The sequence below is a fragment of the Pecten maximus genome, chromosome 12 (assembly GCF_902652985.1).
Source record: "Pecten maximus chromosome 12, xPecMax1.1, whole genome shotgun sequence".
NCBI lineage: Eukaryota > Metazoa > Mollusca > Bivalvia > Pectinida > Pectinidae > Pecten > Pecten maximus.
The window spans coordinates 31,092,468-31,118,039 of record NC_047026.1 but is presented as its reverse complement, the minus strand read 5'-3'; the positions used below and the strand labels follow the sequence as shown (position 1 = coordinate 31,118,039).

Below are 25,572 nucleotides of genomic sequence, written 5' to 3'. Positions count from 1 at the left end.
GTGTATAGCTGGAGACCTTGAGAGACAGACTTTTTTCATTGATTCATTAAATCTATAGTATCATATGATATGTAACTAACACGCAGGGAAATCGATAGTGTATGAAAACTATGACGATCAGACCACACGAGAGATATGTAGATTTACGGGGTAACTTATCCCATGACCTCATCAATTAAAACCGATTTTTAATTGATTTTTTTTACTGAGTGTATATTCTTACATGTTGTTGCTTGTCGCATCTTTGTCATGGCGATGAATAATGTTAACGCAACACTGTGAAAAACATGGTCTGATCATCCTACCAACAGATTAAAACATAACAGCTATTTTACACTTGCTTACTGATTACTGTTGTGGGAAACTATTAACCGGGAAAACGAGGAAACCAGATACATTAAAATCAGAAAAAGAGTACGTACGTTCCAAGGAGGTCCACAGCTGGCAGTGTGAACGTTCACAGATAATATAGGAAACCTATGAGTAATTATTCGCACACTGACATTACAATGGTGTGAAAGCTGTTCATGGATAATACATGTTTAATTGATAATTGGTTATAATTGATGATGTCAGAGTTTTACTACAAGGACAACGGAATATCATGACACCATAAATAGTCAGATACAGTGGCTATGCAATATCTTTAGAACTGAATGCAATCTTACTAAACAAACCCTTCCCTACTGCATGTAATCTATCCGATTCTGTTTATAACAATTGTCAAATGGAATGTTTGATGCAATCACTGTTCTTGAATATGAGTAATGTTATATTCAATTTCAAGGAGATCCCCATCCATAGTTGCATAGTGCTTCACGGAATTCATCATTATACCATGTTGCTACTGAGACTTGTAGAACGGTTTGTTACGTAATATATACAGTACAAAGGTAGGAATACAGGATGAAAACAAAATAACAACAGCAGTGTAGTCATACTGATTATAGATTAGGAAGATGGAAGAACATTTCCCACACCTAGACCAATAGGACAAGACATGTATACGGACTATGCACACTTATGCAGCTGTTACGGATACTAAACGACATTCATTAAAGTAGTTTGATAATGTGAGGAGACTGAGGAGAGGAAGGAAGCGCCTAAGCCTGTCTACCTGGTAACACTAACGATATCACAATAGACAGTTCCATGTTTCTTTGTTTTGACTTTTCATAAGATGTGACTGTAAAGCTGGAGAGAAAGCTTTAAGAAACAGAGGTTACCCGTGTACTGAATGTGTATTTGACAGTGGTGAGTGGCATAAGCATACCTATGTATCAGAGAACTCACACCGACCCGAGCGCCAATGATGCCTCTCATTCCGTATAGCCATTAGTACACACTAGCGTGTAGAGTTCCTCGCGGTGCGACGGCTCATTGCACACAATGCCGACAGGGGGCGGTGCTGGCTAGCGATAGTACACACACTGCTGTGAGTGCTCCAGCGTTAGTCTTGTGTTTACAACGGCAGAGCGTGGACGGTGGCGCACTGTACTGTGATGAAGGATGTATCCGATCCCCACTATCTTTTCGTGGACGCGACTTCGTGGACATGATACAGGGTATACCCAGGAGCAATCATGGTTGATGCGAACAGGGTGAAACGCTGGTTCGCTTTTCGCCCAGGAACTAAATGGACATTGTTCCTTTTTGGATTTGTCAATGTAGTTGCGACTTTTGGGTGTCCGGGTGTATGTTTCTGCCCAACAGTGTCTCGATATGTTCATTGTTCCAGGAAAAATCTACCTTTCATCCCTAGTGGCATTTCTAATGACACAACTCATTTGTATCTAAATGAAAACAACTTTCAGAATCCGAACCTGAGCCGGAGTAATTTTACGTACCTGACGTCACTGGAACAACTGTTTCTTATCGAATGTGGAATCGAATTAATAGAAGTGGACACTTTCCGCGACTTAAAGAAACTCAAATGGCTTGATATCAGTAAGAATCGACTGAAGATTATTTACGACAATACATTCCAGGGACTTCATTTAGACCATTTATTCCTGAACGACAACCCTGGAATGGTACTATCTACCAATGCTTTCCAGGGACTTCAGGCAATGGGTCTGTACATACACAACTGTGCCATAGCAGACATCAACATTGATCATATAAAACCACTGAACGGTACATTAAAATCTTTATGGTTAGACGGAAATAAACTGGAATATTTTAAAAATGACTGGAAATATTTGTTTAACACTCTGAGTTATGTGAGATTGGGAAACAACCCTTTACATTGTAACTGTGAAATAAAGTGGCTATACAGTTTCTACGTCTCACACGATACGATGTTCGCGGGGGTTGATCCACCCTCCTGTCTTACACCGCCCCGACTCAGGGGCAAAAGTTTAAACTTTCTGACAGAACAAGATTTTAGGTGCCAATTGCCAGTGTTTAAAACAGTGGACGTTATTTTTGTGGAGTCATTAGGCAAGCTGACTTGCCTAGCTAGTGGTGACCCTGTTCCTACTATTATCTGGGTGAAACCAGATAAAACAAAGGAGGTTTACGCTCCTAAAGAGATCAAAGACACACCCGACGACAACGAGGGAGTGCTGTACTTGTCAGATCCCCAGTCGGAAGAAAACGTAAAATATCAGTGTATAGCTAAAAACCCTGCAGGTAACGTGACATTTACTTTGAGCGTTCGTTGGCCACCATCATTTTCCCAAGATTTCGTGCAGGACCCAGGTATCATAGAATCCAAACCTACCCCGGAAATTCACACCCCACACAACAAACAAACCCACCAGCCTCGACTAGAACAAAACGCTACCAAAGGAATAACTAAAAACAAAGAACAAATTGTTATAAATGCTGGGCAGTCCTCCGGGATTAGCCAGGTAGCTTCGAACGAACCGGAAACGGAAGTAGTATTTTCAATCCTGGACATCGTCGGTGCAGTTGTAGGAACATTTCTCTTGACGTTACTTGCTTGCATCGTCATCTTTCATATATTTCATCGTCATCAAGAGAGGTTTTTCTACAGAGACCAAAATGGCGTCAATGAAACCCGGGCAAACAACAAACACCTTGTGACAGACGTGCGCAACGAGAACGTGAAAATGCTACAGAACAACCACTGTACGGTATGAATAGTGAAAATCAAAATTTCTCAGACATGTGTGATAATTTATGTTAACTATGAAGAAAACACTCAGTATTGTATGAGGAATTGTTTTCTATATTACAAGGGTTGAATGTGAGATTTATTGTCACAGACAATGAAAACAAAATCATTTATGGACGTGTTTTCTCTTCTAAATTTCATTATTTGTATTCAATCTCATTTCCAGAGATAATTCACAGCGTGTTAGAGGGATAATATTCCGTATATACCACATTATTGTATCTCTTTGTGTATTTTGCGTTAAAAACGACGTTATTTGTGCTAATAAAAAACGAATATAAGTAAAACAATGGCAAAGACATGGGATTTCGTATGGGAGGAGAAAATCTCTCATGTCATGTGGTTAGACTTCGAGGATTGCTTATATTATTTCCTTACGTTTTTCCGGGATTATCAGGAGAACAAAAGAAAAACAATCCCGACATTCTTTATTTTATCTTCTTTTCAAGTGTACTAGAGATGGTGTGAATCTCAAACTCGATGTTTACATTTGTGATTATTTCTACCAGGATCCCATGTGTTTATCTTTGTGGACGTATGTGTCTCTTCCATGACTTGTCATCGTGAAAATGGTCTCTAGTCGAATGTCAGGGTCCATGTCAAAGGTCAATTTCTGTGAGATGTTGACGGTGCGACATAAAAGTGGTCAGTGACGACAATAATATCGTGTGTGATGGATGTTTCTTTTTACAGTTGCGACATTCTGTCCATATGAAGCCCGGGCTATTGACAACAGAAATTGAATGTTACAAAAATGGCTGACGTACTAAATCCTAAAATGTAAGAATGTGTGTATCCTGTTTTGTGTGGTCAGAGTTGAAAGGAAAGCATTCAGAACATGATTTAATCATATTCACCATCATTGAGATTGTTTCCGATGTTTTAGAAACATCTATCCTGAATTAAATCACGTCTAAACATAAGAGAAAATGATTGCTCATGATTTTTTGTTTATTTTGATAGCCAAACCTTTCTATCTGTTCATTGTTTTGAAATCCTATTCTGAATGTTTATCTCTAAAAATTCCGAATGAACTGTGATGTAAATATAATGAACAGAAAATAATTTGAAAAGTGACGAATGAATGCTCTCTAAAACAATGTTAGAGATGAAGTTAGTAAGATGATTGCTTAAATTGAAATAATAAGGTACAGATCTTGCTGTAAGGTATATATTATTCTACATATAAACAGTGTATCGGCACAAACTTATTATGATATAAAACAACTTGAAATTCCATCCCTATGATTCTGAGATCAATATATCAAATCAACCAGGTCTTCATTATGAAATGGTATATTGTCAATTTGAAATATAAATGCACAGTCACCGTGATCCTCCACGATGAGACACCCATTAGTAACATTGTTTGTTTACGACTAGTTGCTGTGTAGTCTAGTTGTAGACCACTTGTAACCAAATATATGGAGATGTTATACATTTGAGATAGGATCAAAGATGTCTATTTATCTCCACTTCCATGCACTGATGATTCTATAATATGCGACCATCTGCCTACAGCCCTCATATTCCCACATTCTACAATCCTAAGCAGCCTTGATATCGTCACCCTGTGGCGACGATTTTTGATTTGTCAAGCGACTCAACATTGACACTTAAATCTGTATGATATTACATCTACATATTTATCCCTGTGAGAAAACAGCGTTCCACGACATTTTGACCCTGTCAAGTACCCACAAGCTATTTAACATGTAGACCTATTCGTACACCTGTAGCGCTGTAAACTAAATTATCGCTGTCCGAACTAAGTAGGTGTGAATTTAGTGAATGCCACTTCCACTTATGATGTAAATATTCGACTTGATAGAACGTTAGTGCAATTTGTAGTAGAGTTGCTAAACTGAAACCTTATCCTTCTGTTAGACAGGGAACACAATACCACATATCTTAACCATCTGAACGGAGAACCTTTAAATGCATAATTCTTTCTTACTTAGGATTCAGTGTCAAGTTCCGTTTGTCTTCTACAAACTTGAAAATGTAACTATATACATTTTGCTAAAGTGTGTATTTTTCAAATGGTCGTTAATGTCACTCAGAACCTTTATGTTCATTTCCAAACGAGTGGCTCTCCACTCCGCGTTATATTGTACGACATCAGCAAATAGTGTTATATTCTTATGCTAATGTTTTTATTTCAGGTAACAGTATCTCTTTAAGAACTTTAAGAATGCATGGACGATTGTTTAAATTCATTAAATGATATTACGTATAAACAAGTTATATATAATAACATGATCAAAATAAATGTTAAAATATAATTTATATCTTGCGTTAAAAAAACGGGATTGTGTAGTAAGGGGTATATTTCAGTGGTATTCAGTGGCATTTCATCGGATATACATGTGGTATATTTTAGTGGTATTTAGGGATATTACGGCCAGGTGATGTATGCATTATACCTGTAACTCTCGACCTTAAGCCGTGGTATTTATAAAGCTTCCATCACAAAAGTTCTTGCCGTGTGCTCACATAAATAGTCGACATAATGTAGGGTAAACATACTGATGTTTAATTAACGCGGGATATAGCGTCCCGGTGTAGTACTATAATCTACTTACTCAGATCTACCGCGCGTCATTTTATAGCAATCAGCTGATTTCTTATTCATGGCGGCTACTTCATATAAAATGGCTTCCGTCCGGACTGCTGTTAAAGAAATTCGGAGAGTATTATTCTGTCCGGTTCGGGGCTTTATATAAACATTACGGTCACCTTACATGAATCTTTGTTATTCTATTATCATCTGTAGATTTATTATTCATGAACGGGCATTTTATGAGAATTTCCTTATAGTAACTTATTGCAAGGAAGAGTCCGAGTTTATAATACATTAGATGAAGGGATATCTATAACCTAAGAAATGCTTATAGCTCATATACAGAAGTGTATTTAGGCAAGAGTTAGTCCGGGATATGTGTTTATTTTTTTTTTGTTAATAAGAATGATTTTTTGATATTGCCCGTATAACGGTGAACAGCGACAGATAAAACAATATTAGACGGACCAAAGATGTCCAGATTGTTAGCCTGTCGACACGTTAATTATTAATGACAGGTAATTTATTACAGGAAATGGATTCTCAAGACATCTTGATCATATAACTGTAAATGAGGTCGTATACACATGATATTCTGGCCTCGTCCACACGTCAATCTTACTGTCAATTCGCCGCAGGTACCGGGCACAAGATTAACAATGATTACACTGGAAAACCATCTCTCACTTTATCGTGCGATAACCAAAGTTACTCCGGAATAATCTCTGATCAAGATCACAATGAAAGATACAATGCTCACAACAAATGGCCTCTGTGTTTGTGACACACGACGCGAAATGGTGGTCCGATAACAGCAGTACAAACTGTCAAAGTAGGCCGAGAAAACCGCTTAGCATCTTAATACGCTATTTAAATAAGAATAGTAAAATTTCTGCCATTTTAGACGGCAATGTATTCAGTGTCGTAAATCGATTGATTGGCGATGTGATGGCCATTACTACTGTTAATAGACTATTATTGATTGTGATCTGTATCTATGGCATTCTATTCTAATGTTTAACATAAAGAAATACAATACACATTTCATTTAATTTTGAAAATGTTTGATAAAATCCATTTGAAAATTAAATGCAACTGTACCTTTACCTTCAATAGAATATTCCCCGTTTATATTTTTTTTAAATTTGTGTTTGTTTTCGCCGCCATTTCACATATGTGACGTTTTATAAATTACTAGCGTATGATCAAGCTTATATCACCTTATCAGACAGTAGATAATTATTCATATAAATATATATCCTGAAATTCTGCAACATCGTCCTTCGTACAATTTTAGAATTTGCTGCCATCTGTTCTTTTCATTCGTTTAAACATTTTAACTAATAAATGAAAAAAAAGATAAATCACAACAACAGTAGACATACTATGTTCAACAAAGGACTCAGGGCCTTACACTAGGTGACACACTTTAATGTATTTATGGTAAAACCTGACACTTAACAGTTTTGGTATTATCTGTTATGCAATCTACTCGCATATCCACAGGGAACTACAGCACCCACAAAACACACCCTCAAGAAACAGGCGCGATGTATTATTGATTCACTCACTGTTACAGTACAGGTTTTAATTTGCATCCATAATTATTTAATGATAGTTAATGCATCGAGTTCAGGATCTGATTTGATATTCAGAAGTAACAAATATTGTTCGCTTGAGGGAGCACATTTCAATATCAAGAAAATAAGATAAAATTGAAATTTAGGACGCGTATTCATATTTTAGCGAACATATAACCCGCTGAAGCGTGCCATGTTTTCAAACCTACCATTTGTCATGCTAGAAGAATGCATCCATGTGTATTTGAGTTAGTGGTGACATTCCTAGATCAAATGAATGACTGAGTTATGGATGGAAACATATTTTATAACCATAGCTACTTTGTAGTAATGTGTATATATTTTATCACCATAAGCTGCCAACAAACCTCACCTAGGTGTTTATGGTTTACAGAGGGAAACTTCAGTTATGACCTGAATTTGTTCATCCATCAATACTTTGCATGATGCTTAGGGAGCTATTTAACACAAATCCCTTAGGTATACTGTAGGTGGTAAGTTATCCGAGACCTATAGCGTGTACGATTTCCTCCATAAAAATTAACTTTATCGATCAGGCCTGCCCCTCGTGACTATGGGTGAAGCCATCTGATAGCTGAGTAATCACACAGGATATACTTTTACTGAAATGTCAACTGCTGACTTCCAAAGCCTGCCAATCTAACTGACACCCAGTACATGGTGTACCGTACATTACTGTTTATAACCTTCTATTTAGTTCTCTGTGGGTGATAATCCTGCTTTTCTCCAGTGGGTTCAACACAAGTGGTAAACCTCAACTAATTTTCGAGAAATATGTCTCATAGAGTGTGTTTAATACGAGAATTTCTCCTTGACTTCATGTAGATGAAAATAAATACTATCCTGAATTGATGTAAACTAACTATTTCCTTAATAACAGTGGACCTTAATATTTCTTGGAATTTCGATGAAAATTTTACGAACCGTCGTGAAACTATTCATTTTATGATAAATAATCATGGACAAGAAAGATACATGTAATAGTCCTAGTAAAATCCCCTGAAATACAATGAAAGTGTATCTACCCGGAAGGATTGTCTCCCCTGAGAAGTATAATTATATAACAATAAAGGTTAATGTTGTCCTGGCTGATAACATTTTACAGCTTCTCCTCGATCTGCCAATCAGATTAGTGACCGGTTTCATTTCATATCAGTGTTATATACGGTTTGCAAGTTTTCACACTATAATGAATAAAATGTTGAAAAAAGTTAATCGCCACTATGTACAAATTGAAATGGTATTCATTCTAACCTGATATATAATAATTTCTAGTTTACGAGTCCGTACATATCATTTCACAAACAATAAAGATGTAGCTTTAGATAACAAAACTTAAAACGCTTCTTTTCAAGTACGTTTCCATTATCATAGTAAACTTCAAAACGATTTTCAATTGATAACAAAATATTTTAAGATGAATTCTCTTTGATAGGATGTCGCACCAAACAAAATCTGCTAACAAAGATAGAAATATGAATTTGAGTACTTGGCATTGATACCACCAGATCTAAATGCCGGTAAATGTCAGAGTTGTCATCCAGGATAATCATCGAGCGACACGTAGCTTTGTGTAACACGAGTGTGTGAATGTGCAGAGTGGGGATGAGAGAGATAACGTGATGGTGTGAGAATATGTTGTTGTAAGGCTGGGAGAGGATTACTTTTTATTAAACAATATAAATATATATATATATATACAGTTGTAATTTATTTTTGTGTTTATACCAATATCATGTGAAATTGAGACATTACGATGGATGAGTTGCCGATGCTAAAAGTGAATAAAACAATAAAATATGACAAAAACGTTTTCTAATCATTTTATTTCAAATAACGAAAGAGAATATATCTTTCTCGTATATTTCATAGTTATTGTCTAGTTCTTACCAAAACGTGTCAATATCAGGGAGCTTACTACAGGAGACATCAGATATATTTCGATGTGTAATATATTAGCTAATTTGTCTATTCCCTTAGACTCTTAATTTCCCTCGAACATAATTAATAGCCCTTCGTTCAGCTCCTATGAGGATATTCCTTTAGTACATCACATATGCATGGGCGCATTTTGTTAACAATACCTTGTTTATTGTTTATTTAAATAACACTGATCAGGTGTTGTTCTTTAGCGCTTCCTATGTGTGAATAACATTTATTGTTCTGGCATACCACTATAAATCCTGTACACGCATCACACACAGAGTTTTTTCAGATATTATCAATTGTAATAAAATGTTATGTGTATGATACAACAATAAACAATAGATAGACTTGGCTGGTCGGACGACGTCGACAAATATGGAGGGGAAAAGATAAGATAGTGTGATGTAAGGTTTGTAGAAAGGATCAAATTTATGGACATGTCTGGGTATTTTTATATTATATACATAAACATTGTTATGATTGATGGACAACTCCGAAGTAGCATGCATCTTCTTCATAATTCCATCTACATCTTGGAAAGTGTTCAAACACTCGATAATGGCAACAGCCGATACCACCTGACGGCGAGCTTGCCTATCGTCACGGTATCCTTAGAGACGTCATCGTCTGAATAGTCTGACCACAGCTCAGTGCGTGGGCCAATCAGATCCAAAGTGTTTCCTAAGCATAGGCCAGACATGAGGATAACAAAAGAATTCGAATTACACGTATATGCACAAGCATATTAAGCAGGATAATACTACTTGGATCCCCTGCCATCCATCTTGTTCGATCGCCAGGCCATACTTGTCACATGATGGAGATCTGTAACATATCACCAGTTATATATCTACCTTAATGACTGTTTACCTGTACATGTTCTCTTTGAACATTTTTTGTAAAACAACCATGCAACATTTCCGCCAAAATATCTGTGAGTATAAACCTAATGAATCATACGACATTTAATTGGAAAGCGTATTCCCATAAATACAAGATTATAACGAATTCATACAACGAGATATGTATTGCTGTAAACCACCCTGATATGGCGCTCAATTTAAATGGAATAAGCCATATCGACACTAAAAGAAAAAAAAAGAAACCCAACAAATATATTCATGATACAGATTGATGTGATAAAAACACGACAGCTATTTTGGCAAAAAAGTAGAAAAGACATTAGGACTGACACCTATAAAGATAGAATACCTATCGAAATGACATTAATGTGTAAATATGTTAACATTTATACTTGAATGTTTTTCGTACACCATATGATTAATGTCCGCATGTTTTAGATCAAGGATAGTGTAATTGACATTACCTATCTCGGACCGACCTGACATCAACTGGGCACACTCAAACGTATTAAAGGCCGGACCCAACAGAATGTCGATGCTTTTTCGAGGTATTATATAAACGGTATGGTACAATATTGAAAACCGATCGTAATAAAACTAATTTCATTAGATGAGCATTGCCACTCTTGTTTACTCGGGTGAAAGTGCGCGAGGGGGAGGGGCATCGTATATAGGGAAGAAACCGGACCATTAGGAGAAAACCCACGACTGTTTGAACGCTTATATGTTCAAGTCAATCTACCTCATTTTCGTGATTTCTTAGCAAAATAACGTGCACAGTATAATGTTACGAAGTCATATAATCATTTCCTGATCAAGGGATGGGTTGACTAAAAAAAAAAGAATGACAATTTTCAAAATTTTGCAGATACGTCCATGAACAACCTAGGAAACTAAATCCTTAGTGTGAACATTCATTGATTATAAAACCATATAGTCAATATGTGTAATGTCAATATGTTTAGTATTGTAGCAACCGTCCGATGGATTGGTCAGTTTACCTTAGGTAAATGGTGAGTAGATGAGTGTCATTTATGGGCAGTCAAATGGTGGACATTTAGTGAGGTGAAATGATCAGTTTATTGGTACTTCAATCATACAGCTATGACCCCACAAAATATACTGGTAAATAGCATGGGGTTGAAATTGGAGTGGCTGAGAATTAATGACACTTTTCTATGACGTACGATTCACATATCTGCAGATTACACGGTGCATCGAGATGTAGTCTCTATGATCAATCAGCGTTCATTCTACGTGTACCTAATTACCTGTAAGTCACCTTACTGCGTACATATGTAATCATCTATCGAATCCTCCCATCCCAACTACAATCATCTGACAGAAAGCACGTCTCTATCACTGCAACTGCGCTGTGGATCACGTAGAATGTTACATCCACAACTCTCTATAGAAATAGAAATCAGCGGAATCCCGGTGTTATGGTATACACGCATGAGTGAGCACAGACTAGGTCTACCTTGGTTTATCTCTACGATCAACAGATGGTATAACAATATCCTCAGTGTTTATTTAAATTGCAGCAAATTAATAACGCTCCATTAATAATGCAGTCATCAGAACCGTTTGTGATGTTTATATTTGTGCTTTTTCAACAAATTCTGTGCAAATGGATAAATCTGCGTGGAGGTCCTTTGAGATTTGTAGCTCCAAGGCTTCGTTAAGATGGTTTCTGCCGTAAAACTTAATTCAGTATGTATATATATATATATATACACGATTTCATCGTAATTCCATCTGTTGTCGATATCATAGTGGGAAACACGTGCTCGTCATTACATAAAAAACTGATAACATGCAGCTTGTAGTTGCAAAGTGCTACGGTTAAGTAACAGTATCAAGCATCATATAGGAAACATTTTCGAATTATTTGCGTACTTCTATCGGAGAGTAAGATAATGTATTCTGAGTAAATCTGGGTCAATTTATAGGATTCCCTTTAACCGATGTCTCTGTGATTGTTATGATTAGGCAAAAAAACGCATTCCGAAAAGAACTATTCCCAACGAGCGAGGATATTTATATATCAAGCCTGGGTTTATACCCTGTAGGCATCTTTATTACTACCCCAGCAAAGCTTTACAGATAGTTACGCCTAATTAATGAGCTAAATACAACTCACAACCTTCATGTCAAGATACTTATGTAGAAATCTTGTTTCTTAATTTGCTGTAGAAACCTGTGGTGAATATTTTATTAATGTTTAGATATAATAACATGCAGCATACCCGAAACAATAAACTGGGCACCAGACCCCAAATTTGTTTTTGTTGAGAATTGCCAAGCTAAATTATTATACTAGATTATCTGCCCCTGAGATACCTAGCGGCAATGTCCTAAATTTTAAAAAGAGGTAGGTACTGATAATTACCGTAAATGACCATTTAACGTAGTGAACCATACGCAAGTAAAACTATTTGGTGAGTCGAAGACAAATTAAATGTATGTCGTAAGGATAAGAGCAAATTACCAGTAATATAAAAATATATACTACGAGGTCCAATGTTTTGTTAATACAACAATTATGCTCGCCTGCAGTATTGATCATATTTTATCAACTTTGACATAATTATGATCACAGCAAGAAAAGATAGATATAGTATTTATAAATTTCCGACACATACGTGTATTCTTATTGGAAAGTTAGGTTGGAGAGTAGGATTTATAACATATTAATGTGTCATATCCTCGCGTGAAAAAATGTACTAAAGACTTGATGAGTTATATCACTTTGTCTTCAACAGAATGCAAACACTAATCATCGTTTTATTGAAATACTGTTATAATACACGTTAATATTCAAATGGGAAAATGATTTCGATGTATTGACGTTATTGGTGACGCGTATACAGGTGTAGTTAAATGATATACAGATGAAGTTAAATGATATACAAGTGTAGTTAAATGATATACAAGTGTAGTTAAATGATATACAGGTGTAGTTAAATGATATACAAGTGTAGTTAAATGATATACAAGTGTAGTTAAATGATATACAGGTGTAGTTAAATTATATACAAGTGTAGTTAAATGATATACAAGTGTAGTTAAATGATATACAGGTGTAGTTAAATGATATACAAGTGTAGTTAAATGATATACAGGTGTAGTTAAATGATATACAGGTGTAGTTAAATGATATACAAGTGTAGTCAAATGATATACAAGTGTAGTTAAATGATATACAGGTGTAGTTAAATGATATACAAGTGTAGTTAAATGATATACAGGTGTAGTTAAATGATATACAGGTTTAGTTAAATGATATACAAGTGTAGTTAAATGATATACAAGTGTAGTTAAATGATATACAGGTGTAGTTAAATGATATACAGGTGTAGTTAAATGATATACAAGTGTAGTTAAATGATATACAGGTGTAGTTAAATGATATACAGGTGTAGTTAAATGATATACAGGTGTAGTTAAAAGATATACAGGTGTAGTTAAATGATATATAAGTGTAGTTTAATGATATACATGTGTAGTTAAATTATATACAAGTGTAGTTAAATGATATACAAGTGTAGTTAAATTATATACAAGTGTAGTTAAGTTATATACAAGTGTAGTTAAATGATATACAAGTGTAGTTAAATGATATACAGTGTAGTTAAATGATATACAAGTGTAGTTAAATGATATACAAGTGTAGTTAAATGATATACAGGTGTAGTTAAATGATATACAAGTGTAGTTAAATGATATACAGGTGTAGTTAAATGATATACAAGTGTAGTTAAATGATATACAAGTGTAGTTAAATGATATACAGGTGTAGTTAAATGATATACAAGTGTAGTTAAATGATATACAGGTGTAGTCAAATGATATACAAGTGTAGTTAAATGATATACAGGTGTAGTTAAATGATATACAGGTTTAGTTAAATGATATACAAGTGTAGTTAAATGATATACAAGTGTAGTTAAATGATATACAGGTGTAGTTAAATGATATACAGGTGTAGTTAAATGATATACAGGTGTAGTTAAATGATATACAGGTGTAGTTAAATGATATACAGGTGTAGTTAAATGATATACAGGTGTAGTTAAATGATATACAAGTGTAGTTAAATGATATACATGTGTAGTTAAATTATATACAAGTGTAGTTAAATGATATACAAGTGTAGTTAAATTATATACAAGTGTAGTTAAGTTATATACAAGTGTAGTTAAATGATATACAAGTGTAGTTAAATGATATACAAGTGTAGTTAAATGATATACAAGTGTAGTTAAATGATATACAGATGTAGTTAAATGAGTTGGAATACAATTGACTAAATCACAAAAAAAGATTTACATAAATCCAAGGCAATATCCTGATCAATATTACAGTTCTGCTTAATGCTACTTAACTGATACGTTTTTCTGTACAAGTGTAATATTCCTATCTGAAACAGAAAGTTTATCATCAATACAACAGAACAGGATGAATTAAAACTACCTCCTCCCCCCAAAGAGAGCTAAACTTTCCTGATCTGAAATGCCTCTCTACATTCTATCGATTAACGAGTGTTACAACTTGAAGTCATGCGTTTATGTTGCACGTCCCCACGATATTGTTTGAAGAAGTGCTGACGTCTGAGATCCCTAACCGCCTGATCATCCATCCCATAAGTTACACATCTGTCTACATAATTGATCAACCTGTCATAATAAAAGCACATCTTAATTCTTTCTATTTCTTATAACGACATTTTTTCCTCAGTTATCCTATATATGATGTGAACTAGCTCACTAAAATACAATAATTGACTCTTTAAAGCTATTTCGTTGGCTGTTTTTTTTCAGGTTTTCCCCTATATTTGATGTATGAGAACAAACTTGAAGGCGACTTCAAGTCTCGGGGCGCTCAGAGATACGTCTAAAGCTATTTATTGTAAATGAATCATTCCGATACTGTAGCATGTTGTACGTTGTCATTTCAAGAACATCTTTTTGTTCCATCTAATGTTAAAATTCTGTACTTTCAATAGGCGTGGAACATATTTGAGATAACAGCAATTGCTAAAGTCAAAAGGATTAAGTACAACTGGACACAGTGGGGAATATTGAGTACAGTACGAAAGCCTCTAAAGATTTCAAAGGCTGAAAAGACGAGTTAGTTACTATAGAAACTATATTCTATAAACATCATTCTTTTGAAACATATTCAAGCTACTACGTAGGTGTAGTTACAATAGTTGTGTGCCCTTTACTGACTTCATCCACTTAACGTAATACTTCTCTTTTCACCAATGTTAATAAGTCTGCACATGAATAGCCGGTTTGAGCGTGGCATCATCTGAACTCTACTTACTGGTAATCACTTTGTTGCGAGGCCTCGTTCTGTGTGAGAGAAATATTTTATAGGAAATAGCAAAACCTCCTGAATTCGGTCGAATAATACAATGTTATAGAAACTTACCATTTGAAGTCCTTATCACATTGTTGCACTAACGACTGTCTAGACTGTTTCTATAACCATAACATAATATTATATTCTAGTACTTAGTACTGATACAATGCGGTATGATACATGTATTTTGGTGCATTGTTATTGAATTCAAGCAATTCGTGGAAACACCCATTTTTATCGACATGTAGATAATTTAGAACTTGTATAAAATATTCACATTCAAGGACAGATATTATCTTGTGCATATATACCGGTATATGTGCATACTCTACAGGCTATTTCCTGACGTTAACACCACGTGCTAACTGCCAGTAGTTTGAAGAATCTGGTGTGTAGAATGACGAATACTTCAAGGTATTATAAAACCAATTTACACGCGATATATTTTGTAACGAAATTAATTAGTGAATTGGATTTAAGATAAACTAGCAAAATACCATGATGGATAGTAAACTAATGACCCTTTAGAGGGATAGATATTGGCGTGTGTATTAAATCAATATTGTTTTATCGTCCTCTCTCAGTCTACAAGTGTATGTCTAAACAAGTGTTGTATTACTGTCCTCAGTCACTCCTGTGAAGTACATATCGTCTTCAGTAAGGCATGATGCACATTCTAAAAAATATCAGCGGAGTACGTATTGTCATCAATTACTTCTTGGAGCGTTTGTACAAAATCTAGACATATTGTGCTGGCCATGCCAACGCTAAACTCGTCCTTACCAGTACATATCATAATTACATCAAATGTATCAAATTTACTTCAATCGATTACAGCATGTACATATTCACATTATACCAACGTTGTGTGTGGCATTAGGAACTGTTAATATACATCATTTTATGGAAATCCATCAGCATGAATGAATCTTAAAAGAAGGAAAGCTGTTCAATGGATCAGGGAGCATCAGTGAACATTATCGCCTCATGTGGACACGCAAAGGAACAACTGGTCATTCTATAGCGAAAAAAACTACATTTATAGCAAACACCTGCAGTTTTATCTTTACAAAATTCCATTTTTACAAAAATGCAGCAATTGTATCACAACAAGAACAATATGTCTTATATAATACATATATCTTAAGATAAAAGTCGGCCTACAAATTGAAAAGTGATCATGGTTTATTTATTTGTTTTTGCTTAACTAGGTCGAATTTAACGTAAGCACCGTGCTGTTTTATTTTTCAATTCTTACAAAAATGCAGCATATATATATATATATAATCACAAAATCAATATATCGTATATAACACATATATTTTAAGACTAGTAGAAGTCTACTTAGCAATTGCACAGTCATCATTTCAGATTTTTAGCTCATTTAGATTTAAAGCAAGCAAAGCAGTTGCACTACAACGTAAATATACTTTCGTGCTCTTGTTATCAAAATATCCCTACAAATGAACTTAAGTGATTGAGCTCATTAACTGACAAGGGTGTTAATGATAACACTGACGATGCCCCGACTAGATAGTCCATAGTGGGTATCTCGACCTTGCACTGAACCTTGCATGTTTTGTACCGATATGACACCCCGGTGGGAGAGTTAGCGACCCTCAGGTTCTTTCTCATTGACCCACAGGAAGAATGGACCAAACCGTACCTCGCCAGATGCCGGCATACTTGATACAGCGTTGAAGCATTTCCGCATCACCAAATCGTTAATCGGTTTCTTTTTTACATGAATGACTGAATTTCCGTTCATTGTTTTGGATTTTGAATTGGCAGGCTTTCATGTCAGTTTCCAATAATAGCTGGTATCATACCGTATACAATGACCCCACTTGTATTCAATGATAAAGAAATGAACCAGTGTTCATGTTAAAAGAAATTTATTTCGCATTATCGATAACGAAAACTTCAAAACAAGTCAAACAACCTGCCTATAGCCTACTTAGTGATATAGTTGATGTACATTAAATACTACATGCTATATGACATGTATACCAAGGCCCTGTATTGTCGCTGTCATTTTGAATCTCTGCCCAAATATCAAGTTTGTTTCGCATGAACGTAGTCATTCATTGGTATGTTAAAAGTGACAAATTTCCTAAATGACGTCTATTTACAACAATTCTTTCAACAAATTTCACAAGAAATGATTGACCACAAGTCTGGGGTACTATTTCTGCCGACACAACCAGGAGTCATTTAGTCTACTATTTGGAAACCCAACATATAAAATTAGTTTGATGATATCATGATCACCCTACTCTTTGATGGTCATTAAAAATACATATATTTTCCTTCATGTACAGATGTGTTTTACGGTTACCCCGGGGGAGAGGGCGTGATGACCCCATTGCTATAAGATCAGTCTGTGTCTGAGTATATAATGCTATCAACCTGTTTATCTACCGGATTACGTACATGACGTATATATGCTGATTTGTTTCCACCATCTCACAGATACATAAGGATTAAATAAAACATCTAAAGAAATTTAAAATCAGATGTATATCCTATATATCTTCTGCCACTAATATCATATGATGTAGTTTATGTACACTTGAGAGACATAAAATTCCAGCTAGCTTTGATGTTGTTTCTAAACCCGCATACATTATTAGATAGGCTTTTGAATAGTACCTCATCACGGGGGACCCGTAGGAGGGACGGTTGTGGTCTAGTGCATCGGTCTATATATGTTTTTATTCAAACCACTTCATATCATTACACGTGCCATTACCGACCACCAAGTGACAGATGAATTAGCTGTTTCCACTCCACGTCCTACATACATACATATCTGCAGTACTTCTTTGTGTCTCCTCGGCGTGTGCGTAAACCTTGGTAAGATGGTCTTTGTGTCACCTGACAAAGTGTGTGAAATATACTCGAGTTATTAAGTGTGCACCTCACGAAAGTAAAAGCTGACACGCTGATGTAACGTTAGCTGGTGAATGGACGATTCGTGACACGCAAATGAACATATTGGTAATTGTTGTTTGTATTTAATCCTGAAGAACTATTGCCTGGGTTTGAATAGTGACGTGACAAATCATATAACGTTCAGATTCAAAAATAGGGGATTGGTATTGAAAACATTTCAATATAATTCTTGTATTCCATCATTCGATCAACTTTAATGAATACATATTGCTAGATTAATCAGTATATGGTTGACAGGTATCAATAAACATAAGAATTGGTGTCACTTGTATGTTTACCAGGCAATGTTTACAAAGTTTCACTTTGTGTGCTCTAATGGTTGATAGCCAGATATTGCGAAACTTGTAAGAATATTATAATATGAAGCTTTTTGTTAACATTTGAGTGGAATATTATACATAGATTTTATTTTGGGGAGTTAATATACCTGAACTTAATTCTACAGAATTAGCAGTATTGACAGTAATAATTATAGGGGAAAGTTAGGTACATCACTACATGGTATCATTTCTAACTAACCAGTGTGTCATCAAAGTTCATATCTATAAAATGCGCATTGACTTACCAGTATACCGCCATCTTATGTTAAACAAAAACACTTTAACCGTAATATGTAAATCCTGTGAAGGAATGGTTCGTTTTATTCTGTAACACAAATCAACTAAATATCACTTTACCCAACTTAGCCCGGATTTGACCCAGATTTGTATGGCGAGGGTCGTCGTGACCTAGATATGTATGGCGGGTGTCGCCGTGACCCAGATTGGTATGGCGAGTGTCGTCGATAAAGCAAAAGACGCTCACCCTACCGGAACATCTGGATTAATTCCGCTCGTATTTTTTCAATGATCTCCATTCATTTTTTTGTTCTTTTTTCGTGTTGCCATTACCTTATCGATTTTGAGCTCGAATTACGGTTTCGTTTTTATATTTCTGTACTATTTATAATTCAAGTTATCTATTTTATTTATCTTGCCTTATATGACCAATGATAAGTTATATTGTTATATTAATTTAAACAGAAGTGATCCGATTACATTATTTTATTATGACTATATATCAATAAAATTGTCAAAATACATAGGTTGAAACAATATCATTCTTTAAGCGAAAATGTTCATTATACATCTACCATAAAGGATTGATAGGAATGGTGCTCTGATCTTATTATCAAGTTAGTATTTACAGCAGAAATAGATTACCTCTGGCTCGGGCTCCTTGAAATGTGCTTTATCTCAACACTTGACAATTCAATCTTATTAAAACACCATTGCCCAAACTTCAATTTGTTGATCCCAGCAGAGGTACATTTGTTTCGTGTAGTTTTTTCTGATTTGGCTTGTATTATATGTTAACATGATACGTCTATCGCAATGACATGGACGTAAATGTTGTCGAAATGGCGGCCGCCATCATTGTAGGTTCCGAATCCAATCAATATACGAGCTAACGCGGAAAGATCATTTTCAAAATATAATTGAGTTCCGGTACCTTGTAGGCCCATCATTCCATAATATTGGTAGTTAATTTCATCATAAAGGATAGAGTTTCCAAGCCATCATTGTAAAAAGCGAAAACAAAGAATAGCTTTGTAGAAGGTTGCTAGGCAACTGCAGGGATCCACTGTAGCCGCGTGCCTCGTCTCGACCTTGCCTCTGGAGAACGGAGAGAGCGATATAATTGCTACTCACAGCCGCTTCCTCAGTCAAAACTAGTTAGTACCCCTGTGGGTACATATACCCCTGAATCTGATAATGTAGAATCTCTGTAAAGGAATTTAAATTCGCTCAAGTGGATTTCAGTTATTCGATAGTTTTTGTATTGCGAAGATATAACAGCTGCCTTTTTGCTTACACAGTCTCTTAGATTCTGAACTCAGTTCTCATAAAACAAGCAGAAAAGTCATCTGGTCATATTAAGTATACAGTAGTCTCCCGAAAACATAGGGGTAAATCAATTGAATTAAGCAGGCTAGTTGATAAACATGATGCAAAACAGCGACCTCTATGTATAGTAGGCCCAGTTGGACAGTAAATGTTATCCTTATGTACATAGTGTGCATCCTTCATTCTAAAATTATACAGGGAAAGTCAATATTAGATAACTATTAATAAAAATTGTTTGACCTTTCGATAGGGAGATTGAAAAACTCACAAGGGGTACCTTTGATGGAGAGAAAAATTGCGAGCGTTTTGTAATAGAATTTTGTTTGTTCGATGTTTGAAATACGGAGAAAGTTACGAAATTACTTTGCATACCAGCCGTATTCAAGGGGATTGATCTTCAAAATGACTGTAGTAGGCCTAGGTTAGCAGCTGATGGGAGGAGGAATTCAGCAACAGACACGTTAGTGACCAGCACATTTACTTTTGAATGTAGTAAGATACACAGTATATTTAAGCATTGAACTGTTACCAAATGGTAGTATACAGTCGATATGAATACAATTTGGGTGACAGATAAATAGAATGTCGCCCGTTCAATGCGTATATTTACATTCATAATTTTTTTTATTTACTGTAACTTAAGACGCGTTTAAATTTTCCACTTCCCCTATCACTGACGTCATCAGGTTCAAATACCGGAACAGCCGAAACTTCCAGAAGGATTAATATAGTCCCTAATGTCGTTATTAATAGCAAACACATACAATGGTTTTGCACAAATTCGGCTTTATTTTCTATTTCGTATACGTTTGTAGATATCTCTAAATTATTCACAATTGCATAATTTCTGATTGTTTAAAATCCAAGCCGTTTTTCGGCGCAATGCTATACGGTTAACATTTAGAAGTGATGTGGCTTTGAACGGGTATTTCATAGGACAGACTCGATACCTCGGAATTACTTCAGTTTCTATCGACTGGATTTACATTATTTTCAGAAGAATATCAGTCCTTAAATTCTAAATGAAAGTCGTCTTGACAGTAGGTGAAAACGATTCCAATGATATTTCGTTCGAAACAGATTCAAGTCTAACCAGTCACATCTTAGCAGACGATTTTCAACTTCACAGGGGCTCGATTTTGTAAGGTAGGCCTTCAACATCAGTGAATAACCACAAAACTAAAATCTATATACATACACAACCGGAAAACATGTCGATGCTCCCGATTTTTCACAAGATTTAAAATTTATTTTTCTTTATAAATACTGGAATTTTAATGTTGTCGTGTCTTACATTTCTGAAAATTAGGAAACGAGCCCCTGTGAGTGTGACGACATTGACAATTTGATCATTCTTAGATCAAGTGCGGCGCTTGTAGTTATTTTGTGTTGACTACATCTTGTTTTAATTATAAAATATTACTCTCATAACTTGTGAAGTTTCTTTATTTTTTGTGTTGTGGATAATAAATGCTAGCATTCGAAATCTCTCCAGGCCGAAAGTAACTGGCGGCCATTGCTTTGACCAGCAACACCTGGGGCTGTATTCCTACTCTGACCGAATCACTGTAAATTGTAGTATACAGTCTCATGAATACAATTTGGTTTACTAACAACATATAGGCAAATGCAACAAAGAATGTAAATATATCGATATATAGGCGTCATCAAACTTCCTGGCGTCATTCTAAGACTCACCAGTAAGGGGCCAGCAGTTTGGAGATCAAAGGGAAACATGGAATGAAAGTGGACCTAAACGGAAGTTTTAATATGTTTACTTAGCTCATTTAATTATTCTAATAATATGAAATATACATGTTCTCTGGGTTCGAAATAATTGTCATTTAAAATACATATATCACCTTCTTGCAGAATGTTTACGAGGAATGTTTGCCAGATGATATTACCCTCGGTATCATCATGAACAAGTCTATCGAAGCGTATCGACACATTGAACCGTTTCCCAACTACGGATTAACTTGAATATTTTTTAAATTCAGATTTTTAGGTGTTATATCTCCATAACATAACAATATGTTCAAATATAATTTCATTTACTATAGACAATCTTAGCTATTATTATTATTATTATTATCAGCCAATCACAAGCGACGTTACAAATGAGGACGTCATGTTTACGTTATGGGCTGATAACATTAATGTTTAAGCAAAATACAAAATGCCTGTTACAAGCAAGATTAAATTTATTTTAATTCACAATTATTTTTTCTCTAGCTTTCATTTATAAACAACAACCACCTTCAACAAAAACGTAGGGATAATACGATACATTGAAACCTTAATGAAAGTAAGCAAATAAAGTTCCCCGAGTTCCTGTTTGTCATGTGAGCCATCACATTTAAACTTGTTATTTTCCCTACATACAAATTATCATGAACAGATGTGCAGTCATTATTTGTCATCATCGGCCTCATGAGAAAAAGTCATACAAGTACTGAAATGTTGTTTTAACGAGGGTGAAAGATGTGATATCATATGATACACAGTCGAATACACAGCCATATACAGTTTATTATTTCTCTCGCAGAAACCGCATGTATTACGATAATTATTCGTAAATGTATTATTACAGCATGAGTAAGTAATTAGGGTAATTACCGAGAAAGCTAATTTTGCTGTACGATGGCATATTTGACACCTTGTTCTACTATTAACCTGTGTTGCAATTTTGACAATGGCACGAAATTGCATGAAAGTTAAGTCTTGAATATTTCTAGATGAGTTGGTAATTCACGAGCATATTTTGTAATTAGTGGTAATTCTTATTTCTTCTCTTATTTCATTTGAATCATTGAGAAAAAAATGTAGGCTGTAGGACGTAGGAAAATCATTCCTGTCAACAGGTTCGCCTATTTTACCATCATAACAAACAGAAGATATACTGGTGCGGTGCTGGGTCCGATAAAACGAATCCTGAAACGTTTTACATGCAGAAATTTATCTTTTACAGTTATTTCAGTGATACTTTCCAATTGTTCCTGCTCAGATTTTCCAAACAGTGAAGTGCACAAGCTTTGAAATTAACCAGATACAATTTGATTTTAACAAGCAGGTACTCCTGGGACTCTCTGTGACGTCAGCAGTGGCGGACGAAAAAAACGTGTATTTAAAGCCGTTTTTTCTCTGTGACACTGATTAATTATCAATTACAAATTCAACAATATAACAAGTTAACCAGCAATAATGCTTCTACTGTTTGGGCTCCTATTTAACGACCAGGAGCACCAGTATATTATCATTCTCGCCATGACATCGGCAGATTAAAGATCTCGAGTCGGTTGTACCCGTGGCGCAATAAACAAGCTGGCCTTTGTGCAAACTTATTACCTCCGAGCAAAGGCAATCTATTTCTTAAACAAAAAATGATAGAGTTTGACTTAATCGTTTGTTGTTGTTTTTTCATCATTGTCATATGTGGGTTGTAAGAGGCGCCTTACATCACCCTTCAATTACCTGGCACTAGGGCCAGAAAAGCCATATTTCACCTGAGCGCTAACGCGGATGTGTACTTTAGGTAGCCAGATCACTTACCAAATATATATCGTATGTATATTGTATAACATGATGCCTACAGTAAAACTCTTATATTACGGAATCCTGTATCGTACATTCGCGTATTGCATTCTTGCAACAGTTCCTAGATATTCAGAATCGTGTGTTTGGTATTCGCCTACAACAGCCTCGGGATATTCAGAATCCTGTGTTTGGTATTCGCCTACAACAACCGCGGGATATTCAGAATCGTGTGTTTGGTATTCACCTACTACGCGGGTTAACCTTGTGCATAATTTTGTATTAGACATTCGCCTACTACAGATCTGGGTTGTAGAATTCATTGTATTAGACATTCGCCTACTACAGATGTTGAAGAAGTGTTGTAGAAGTGTTGTATTAGGTATTTTCCTAATAGAAATTCAGGTTATACACATTTACCTATTAAAAAGATTCGGGTTGTGGAATATTGAATTAGACATTCGCCTGGTAGAGATTCCGGTTGTAGAATTATTGTATTAGACATTCGGCTACTACAGATGTTATAGAAGTGTTGTATTAGGTATTTTCCTAATAAAAATTCAGGTTATACACATTTTTATATGACATTTACCTATTAAGAAGATTCGGGTTGTAGAATATTGAATTAGACATTCGCCTGGTAGAGATCGGGATTGTAAAAATCTTGTATTAGACATTCGCCTACTAGAATTATTTTATAAGACATTCGTCTGCAACCAATCCCGGCTTTGTCTACTTATTGTCCGTTTTTTTTTTCAAGAAAGTTTCTATACAATAACACAAACTAGAACACAGCCCATTGAATTATAAATGATGTTAAAGTCATACTAGGTTTTAGGTGGCTTAGCGTAGTGTTATTTTGGAAAACAGAGCTGGATATAGCCCCTGTAATGGACAGCACACTTGTAAAGAAGGCGGGTTACCCGACTCTATATCACTTTGTATGGCGCCGTCACCGCTCCGTAGTTAAACATCATCTAGGTAGGATTGGGTAAACGTACGTGTGGTTGCCTGACCTGTAAAGCTCATTTCAACTTTATAAAACATTCATACCCCGGTGGCTATCTAGAAGTAGTGAAAACCCTGTTTTTTTTCTATTATTAATGTGAACACAATATATTGCACCGTTTGGTATCTCCTACTCCCGAACATCTGACTGTATGACTATATCCTGTATATGGATTACACTCTACTCAGGCATGAAATTAACAAACTCACTCAAACTATTGCGATCTGTGAGTAAATTCTAATTTTAAAACTAGTTAGATATTTGAATTTAAATGTTAGATATATTTAAGACATATACGTGTGCTACCGAACTGTGTGGGGTGTTTAAGGAGATTGTACAGTGACGTGGGCGTCCTGGAAAAGACTACAAATATGCATATATTAATACTAACTAGTATGAATAATTTATGGATGAAGCCAGGTTTGGTAATTATTTATGATTGCATCTTAGAGTGACAATGGATTGTATGGCATGTTGTTGATTCATGAAAAATGATGATTCTTTATTCATGAAGACTCGCATCGCTATCGTTTATTTTCAGTTTAGTAAAACCTTCCGTAGATATATCTGAGTATTAGGCGAGGCTGTCTACAAGTTCGTTCTTGGTTTAGGAGGTTTGGACGTGTTGCTGTCGTAATCTAGACCAGCTTTCAAACAATGTCCGATATTTCTCACTCGTATGGGGAATGAGAAAGGAACATACCTGTTGTTACTCACTACAGG

At 35.4% G+C, this 25,572-nt stretch overlaps 1 protein-coding gene across 1 annotated transcript; it reads left to right on the top strand.

Moving 5' to 3' along the window:
- The first annotated feature begins 1,446 nt into the window (after window positions 1-1,446).
- On the top strand, window positions 1,447-9,115 carry LOC117339057 (leucine-rich repeat and fibronectin type-III domain-containing protein 5-like). Its single transcript, XM_033900426.1, has one exon. It carries the CDS (start codon window positions 1,584-1,586, stop codon window positions 3,105-3,107), a length of 1,524 nt encoding a protein of 507 aa, XP_033756317.1. The 5' UTR covers window positions 1,447-1,583; the 3' UTR covers window positions 3,108-9,115.
- The last annotated feature ends 16,457 nt before the right edge of the window (window positions 9,116-25,572 follow it).

Coding starts and splice junctions, on each gene's coding strand:
- LOC117339057 (XM_033900426.1), top strand. CDS start 1,584: ATGGTTGATGCGAACAGGGTGAAACGCTGGTTCGCTTTTCGCCCAGGA.